General features: G+C 40.1%; 1 protein-coding gene across 1 annotated transcript; it reads left to right on the plus strand.

Moving 5' to 3' along the window:
• Positions 1-344: 344 nt before the first annotated feature.
• kcnk18 (potassium channel, subfamily K, member 18) lies at positions 345-7,597 on the plus strand. The gene is made up of 3 exons (XM_032552504.1): positions 345-611; positions 823-966; positions 5,705-7,597. The coding sequence occupies exons 1-3, from the start codon at positions 383-385 to the stop codon at positions 6,502-6,504; spliced, it is 1,173 nt and encodes a 390-aa protein (XP_032408395.1). The 5' UTR covers positions 345-382; the 3' UTR covers positions 6,505-7,597.
• The last annotated feature ends 830 nt before the right edge of the window (positions 7,598-8,427 follow it).

An 8,427-nucleotide genomic window follows, 5' to 3' on the forward strand; every position in this document is an offset into this window, starting at 1 on the left:
ATGTGTGATATTTATTGGAACCGAATTTTTCAAATTCAAACGATGCCCAAAATATGCTAACTTTTTTTTTTGTTTTTATTTATTTATTTTATTAGATTTTTATTATTATTATTATTTTATTTATTTATTTATGTTAGAATTAAAAGCGCCACTCTCCACATCCAAACCCGGGAAACGTTTAAGGAAACAATGTTGATTAACAAAATATGATTACCGATATTCATACGATATTCACATTCACACCAGTAGGTGGCGGCAATGCACGCCATACTTTTGCCAACAGCCAGTGGAAAAAAAAAAAAAAAGAAAGAAAAAAAAAACCTCATGAAGAAGAAGCAGAGACACCTGCTGAACGCTGCCGGGGAGACAGACAGACGGGAGGATGACCGTGTCGGGACAAACAGCTGTGCTCCACGAGACGTGGCCCGCGAGATGCCGCGCGCGCTTCTGGAGGCTCTTTCCTCACCTGACGCTGTGCTGCGCCTTAGTGGCTTACACGATGCTGGGCGCGCTGGTCTTCATGCAGGTCGAGGGGGGGAGGAACTCCAGCACCGAGCAGGAATACCGCAACTTTCTGTCGAGCATCGTCAAGATGGTCCAGAACGACACCAGTAAGTCTGAGCGCATTGCAGCTTTTACTATCTACTGGAGCCTATGAATAAAATAGATTTTTCTTTTCTTTTTATCGTAGTGATAATGTTTGGAAATTGGATCTAGGTACTCAAGAGTTGTTCTTAGTAAAGTTATTCCATTAACCTGTTTTGTGGAAACAGTTCACTTTGTGGTTTTGATGTCCTCTAAGTGTTCTCCTCTTGGTTTCAGATAACAAATCCTGCACGCTCAACCAAACGGTTAGCAAAGTTGTGGTAAAAATGCAGGATTTCAAGTCCGTATGGTTCCAGAGCCCCAGCAGATGGGATTTGTTTGGTTCCGTCTTCTTCTGCTGCACTATTTTTTCAACTGTTGGTAAGTTGGTGTTAGGATGTGTGGTGCCGTGTGGACAGGATTTGATGACTCTTTCCCCAGGTTTCTGAAGTGATGTCTTCCAAACTCTCACACAGCAGATGTGTTAAGCGTCTGGGCGTTGCCGTGGTGTTGGCAACCAAAGTGATCTCAAAAGATATTGGCAAAGTTCTCAGACCGACGTGGTTGATCTGATTATTTATGTGCACATTATGTTCAGTGAAACAGGTTCATTTGCGCATCTGTCTCTTCAGCAGGATGCATTTTGGTTGCATGGATGGACAGAAGGGGAAAAAACAGAATGCAGTTTTCTCCATCTAATGCACCGTATGTTTCAAAAATTCAGAAATATTTCAGGCTTAACTCCTCAAATGGTATTTATACCGAAGGTAGTCTGTTGTCGCAGTCCCGGCACTTTATCCATTTAAGTTTTATTATATCCAGCAGTGTCTGGAGGTCGGAATGTGAATGCATCGTGAATAAACAAATTATTGCTCTCTGAGCTTCAGCCAAAGTGGATGACATGCAGTCGAAGGTTAATCTACTTAAGATCACAACAGAGAAGATATGCAGATTCTACATTAAGAATTTGTTAAATACTTTCTCATGTTAAATGAAAACTGTCATTTCTAGTTAATGTGGCTCTTCAACCAAACTTCACTGAGATTGTGTGGACAGTTTTATGAACACGACTGTTCAGAATACACCCATAAGCTTAATGCCTCAAAGATGTTAGACGGAAAGATTTGATGCAGGGTGTGGTCTAACGCACAATATTCTTCCAGTTATGAGTATCTGTGCGGATGAATTCGGGAACCAAAAGAAAGATGAAGGTCGTGTTTGAGGAGACCCACCACAAATATACATTTATTTTATGAATATCTGTAAGATATCTGGATTGTGACATAAGTTTGCTTCCCATGGTCTATTTTTTTGATTATATATTGTCTTCTTGCCATACATATCGATTAATAAATGTCCAAAGATTTCCTATTATTTATTTGCGTGACATATCGTCCATCTCTCTCCGAGGAGCAGAGCGTCGCTCCACTCTGCTAATTGTTGATTAGCTACTATAAGCAGAGCTTGTCACTTAAAGCAAAACTACCAGGACTTCAGCTTCTCACACAATCCAAAACCTCAGGGGATTATGTCGTCTCTCCAGCGTTCCTAATGCTTGTGATGAAAGTTCGCTAATTTAAACATAACAAACACGTTTTCTTTTCTCAGACCTACTTTTCCTCCCATGACTTGACATAGAAGAAACAAGTGACGATATCACTGATGTCTTCTTCTCAGTTGCTTGGCTAAGTACTAAAAGGCTATCAACTAATGGCTAATGGCTCAGCAGCAACAGGAAGTCCAAATTACTCAGAAGACAAGCCACTTTAGATTGAGAATGCCTTTCACTTCGCCACAAAGAGCTTGTTAAAGATGTAGAGGCCTAGTTGGAGATTACATTTTTTTGTCTTTGTACAATCAAAATCCATCATTCACTCAGAAGGAAAGCAAAGTTCTCACTACTGTCAGTACAATCGTCGGAAAAGCCAAATACGACAGAGCTAGTCAGCGCCACGCCTTCAAAACGTTAAACGTTACGCTGCATGATTTGAAAAAAGATCAGCTCTCGCTATTTGTCTTCTGGTTTAATGTGGGTCACAGAAATCAATGTGTTTCAATTTAAACTAGCAACTTGTTTCTGGAGAACATAAAATCAGAAGAGATTTAATACAGTGAGCCACTTATCAGTAGTGAGAGACTAAAGGAGGATCAGGACCAACATTATTATCATGCAGGTGGGCAATAACGTTTAGATTGTTTTCAAATTTAAGTTATTTGTTGGACTGGCACAAAATATGCTTCTTTTTTTTTTAAATGACATTTTTTGGTTCCTTTTAAGATGAGGCTTGATGTGACTAAAGCGTGTTTTGGAAGTCTCTGTTACTTTGTTTAATGGAAGTCGCACCCAGCAGGGCGTGTTGTGATGGTCTTGAGGAACATTCAGATCTCAGTAATGGGAAGACGAAGCAGGTCTAAATATTTCAGAAGAAACGTAGGAAGGAAGTCGCTCGGAAAGGTTCTGGATGGACATCTATTTATGATCCGTCTACTGCAGCGGTGGGCAACTCCAGGCCTCGAGGGTTCGGTCTCCTGCAACTTTTAGATGTACCTTTACTTCAACACACCTGAGTCAAATAATGAGGTCATTAGCAGGACTCTGGAGAACTTGACCTCACTTAGGAGGTGATTCAGATATTGGATTCAAGTGTGTTGGACCAGGGAGACATCTAAGAGTTGCAGGACACCGGCCCTCGAGGACCAGGATTGCCCACCCCTGGTCTGCTGCCTCACAACCTGATATTTTACTGTAAAGTATTTTTACTGGAAAACTTATTGACCACTTGTTCTCACTGTTGTTTTGTCTTCTAATCACTTGTGTGTCATTTACATTTATCTACTTCACTTTGTGATCCTGTTTTTCTTTCCACAGAAGGTACGCCTGGCTCAGTGTCTGTGTGCTGAGCTGGTTTCAGTCATGGACTATAACTTTATTATTTCTGTTTTAACTTTGTTTATTGTAACTAATCTTTTTCTTGTCTGGAGAAAGTATTCCTGCCTTAAATCTTATGTGTTTAGTTGAAACCAGAAGTTTACATACACTATAGAAAAAAACATGTATGCATTTTTTTTTTGATTTTTTTTTTTTTTTGCACACTCTGACATGAAATCAGAATAAACATTTCCCATTTTTAAGTCAGTTCAGATTACCAGAATGTTTCCTATTTGCTAAATGCCACAATAATGAGAAGGAATTTGTTTTTTATTTAATAGTTGGTAGGAATTTTGGGCCATACCTTGCTCACACACACACACACACACACACGACTTTTCAGTTCTGCCCCTAAATTTTCAATAGGATTTAGATCAGCATTTTGTGATGACCACTCCAAAACACTGACTTTGTTTTCCTTAAGCTTCTTTGTAACCAGCTTTGGGTTATTGTCCATTTGGAAGACCCATTTGTGTCCAAGCTTTCACTTCATGGCTGATATTGCATCAGTGTTTCCATATAATGTTCTTTCCTCAAGACACCGTCTATTTTGTGAAGTGCACCAGTCCCTCCTTCACCAAAACAATCCCACAGCATACTGCTCCCTGCCCTGAGTTTCACACTTGGGATGGTTTTCTCAGGCTTGCAAGCTCCCCCCCCCTTTTTTTTCTCCAAATGTAACAGTGGCCATTATGGCCGAACAGTTCAGCTTTAGTTTTGTCAGACCATAGGACATGTCTCTTAAAATGAAGGTCTTTGTCCCTGTGTGCATTTGCAAACATTAATCTGAAACTTTTTTTTAAGTTTCTTATGAAGAAAGTAAAATAAAGAAGTAATGGCATTTCTGCTATTAATTCAATATGGTACTGATAAGTAATGTATCAGCCCATGTCGTTGTTTTATATGGATAATAATGACAAACTGTTACCAGATTCAGCCAGCATCTCCACAAGGCTTTTTGTTCTGGAGTCAATTTGCACACTTTTGGACCAAAGCACGTTAATTTCTGAGACACAGAACCTGGTCTCCTTCCTGAGCGTTATGATGGATCAAAAAATGCATATAGTCTTTTTATACGGTGTATGTCAGGGGTGCCCAGAGTTGGTCCTCGAGGGCAGGCATCCTGCACGTTTTAGTTCTCTCCCTGGTAGTACCAACAACCTTTTCAGCATGTCAGTGTTCTTCTTAGGCCTTCTAACGAGCCATCATTGGATCCAGGTGCATTAAACCAGGGAGAGAACTAAAACATGCAGGATGCCTGCCCTCGAGGACCCACTTTGGGCACCCCTGGTGTATGTAAACGTCTGGCTTCAGGTTCAGTTTGTCTTTCTTTTTTTTCTTTCTTGTGCTGTTGTTGCAGCCCAGCTAAAGACGCAGACTAATTCTGAAAGTTTAAGAGGAAGCGCTTCCTTTTCAATATCACATCACATGTTTTCTTAGGATGACGGACCTCTGTAGTCACTGACTGGGTTTTCGTAAACATGTTTCATCAGCTGGCATACGATCCCCAGAATCTTATCAGTCGTCAGCAAACACTTATTCCAAATTTAATCTCAATCTGTGTGCTGTATGTACGAGAATACATAGTTACTTTACACACAGCATGGAGTTGCTTTCTGTTACAAAGATACTGAGAGACAGTCTGACAGTCACAGACGATTAACCATCAAACTTGCATTAGAGCCATCATCTCCTCTTCTCAGTTTATTGATTTTTATATATACAGTATATATATGTATTATTACCCCCAAAAAAAACAAATGACTTTTAGTCAGTAGGATCCACTGCTCAAGCAAGTACCTACAAAATACAAATGTTATTCACTATCACTATACTCTCTTATCTATGGACTCTGTGCTCAAATCTGTTTGACTTTATCAATTTTAAGTGACTTAACAAAGCAACCATTTTAACTCAAAGAGTGAAAATAATTTTTTGCTTCCAATTTCTGACAAAAATTGGAAGCAGAACATTTTTGGTTCTGGTCCAAAGACAAAGACCAGAACTTCTGAAACACAAACTGCTCAGTCATTTGATCTGGATGACATTAAATGAATGTTAATCATCATATTAATCTAAGGAGTCTCATTAATTTGGCTACATTTGACCATTTCTAACAAGAAACAAGACACCATTCAGAAATTTAAGCAGGCTTTGTCCACCATGTTGATTGCTCCACTGTGACTGTAGGATATGGGGAAATCTATCCAGTCACCTTGCTCGGTAAAGCGCTGTGCATCATTTATGCGATGGTGGGCATTCCTCTCATGCTCCTGGTCATTCTCGACGTGGGAGACTTTCTCGCTCTGGTGATGTCCAAAGCCTACAACCGCGCCCGCGCCCTCTTCAAGACGTGGTCACGGTGGAGAACTCGCAGGAGAAGACACTGGTCAAACCGGCGGACTCTGGACGATGGCACCTTGCTTCGTCAACCTCTAGACATCCGGCAGGTGCTGAACACTCAAGCAGATGTTCGATCCAAGTCCATTCATCTCCAAAACAACAAAGATATATTTGAAAAGCTGCTGGCCAGAGATAATTTAATGAGAAAGGATCCACTACTCAGGTCCCTCTCCTGCCCTGAACTCGAACAGATGCCACAACCATCTAGTGAATTTGCCATATGGGATTTCTCGGGGTTAGGGAATGTAATGGAAGACTTTGACGTTCCATTTATACTCATCCTTTTCATTGTATTTGCATATATTTGCTTCGGAGGTATAATCCTCACACTGTGTGAACCTGAAATAGAAGGATTTGACTCTTTCTACTTTTGCTTCATCACACTCACTACAATCGGATTTGGTGACATCATACCTAAGGACCCCAAGTGTTTCTGGATAACCTCCCTTTTTTTTGTTGTTGGCATGAGCATTATGTCCATGGCTCTCAAGCTAAGCCAAAATAGAATCGTTTCTTTTTATCGTAACTGCATCCGGTTCATTGGCAGGGCAAATGCTGAAACTACAGAAAATGTGGAAAAGAAGTAAGTCGAGATCTTCTGAATCAAGTTTTGGGATTGTGGAATTTATTATTTCCTGGATTTAATCAATTATTTATTGTATCTGTTTTTCATAAGCATGGGTAATTATGAAGTCATGCATGTGGCAAACACTTTATCCAGTGAATGGCCGTCATGATTAAAAAGATTTGTTTTCAAACATTTAAAGGGGTAGTATTATGTTTTCCAGTCACTTAGTTTTCCACACGATCAAGTAACTGCTACCTTCATTTGTTATAATAATGCTGTACATATCAAATATGACAAAAAAGAAATTGACTTCTTAGTTTAATGCCTTGAAGCTAAGAAGGCATCTGTCTCTTTAAAACACCCTGCTCTTTCTGAAACTCCACATTCAGGGAGTCACCACAACATCGCTTCTCTATTAGCCCTTCAACAACCAGCATTTCACTGAGGCGTAGCTCCTATAATGAGCTCAGCAGATGCACAGTTCCTCCTGGTATTTGCCAATTGCTGCAGGCTAGTCTGAAGGAGCTGAGTCGCGTGAGAGGGGTGCTCAATGAGGCAGAAGCTTGGAAGCTTGGAACTGCAGCCGTGAGGTTCCAAGCTCACAGCTCGCCTGCCTTCGTCGTAGAAGGCAGGAGAAGGAGATGAACCCTCCTGCGGTCTTAAGAGATGGGGTCATTTGCGCTTTTACAAGTTTTTGTCGTGGTTTCTGATGGTCTGATGGGACAACCCCCTCACTTCCCTCTGTCCGACCGTGATATTTGCCGTCCTCCTCCTGAGCGTTTCAAAGGATTTCTCATACATGCATGAGAGAATCACGTTGATACTCCCAGGTATGTTTTTGATGAGGGAATAACATGGTGTAAAACTAAAAGTAGACATTTTTTACATAATACTGCCCCTATAAATACTGCTCATCAGGATTATCATGCAGGAAAGTGATTTGACAGTTTTATTTTTGAGTATTGCATGAGATTTTTTTTATCCAAAAGGATTTACTGCAGAATATGCACAAAAAAATGTCCATATGTTTTCTCTACATGGAATTGATTGCAAATTATTTGCATTTTGATTGTTGTATTTGTTCTTTGTAATTAAAGGCTTACTACCCTCAACTTGAAAACTTGAATCTGCAACTGACTTCTCCTCTTGCCAGAGGTCAGCTGTGCATAGATTATTATTTAAGTTTACATTTTTAAACGTGTAGCAGACAGCCACACATGAAACACATAGAAGTAAAACAGGCCCACATGGAGGGACAGTAGAACAACTGATGTACCGTGAGGTAAATTAACCAGGATGTCCAGCAGCAGTCTCATTTTGTAGGAGTATAACTAAAAGAAGTCATGAGAAACATCAAGAATAACACAGTTAAATTCTTAATTATCTATCTGTCACACTAACATTATTACCAACAGCTTAAAAACTTGGCAGACAGATGAACCCTCTCAGGTTCTGTGTTGTGTGTTTCTTGGACGTGGGGAGATTCTGCTGTATCAAGGCAAAGTCTCATTTGGGATGGTAATTTTAGTGCACAGCCAATTATTTGAAGATGAGAAGCAGGGGGTGTGGATAAATATGTGAAACTGTCCAAATATCACATGCAGACTGCAGTAAGATAGTCAGAATGATGGTAATAAAAAAGACTTCATTCAGACGGTCCATAGGGGAACCGGGCATGTACTGTTTGACTGGAACAGAGTTTACATTTTGTTTATTAACCACCATCATGTGTGGTTTGAATTTAACATTAAAAAGAAAGAAAGAAATTTTACATTTTGTTTACTGAATAAATGTAAAGGATCCTGTAAAGTGGATGGGAAACTTCAACGGGGTAAAGACTGGTATCATACAGGCCAGGTGACACAGATGGAGAGCGATCTGTAAAACGAGCCTTTGGATCTTCAGGCTTTTATGTGGAAGATGTTCCCAGATATGAGGTGAG

This window comes from Xiphophorus hellerii, chromosome 22 (genome assembly GCF_003331165.1).
Source record: "Xiphophorus hellerii strain 12219 chromosome 22, Xiphophorus_hellerii-4.1, whole genome shotgun sequence".
Lineage (NCBI taxonomy): Eukaryota > Metazoa > Chordata > Actinopteri > Cyprinodontiformes > Poeciliidae > Xiphophorus > Xiphophorus hellerii.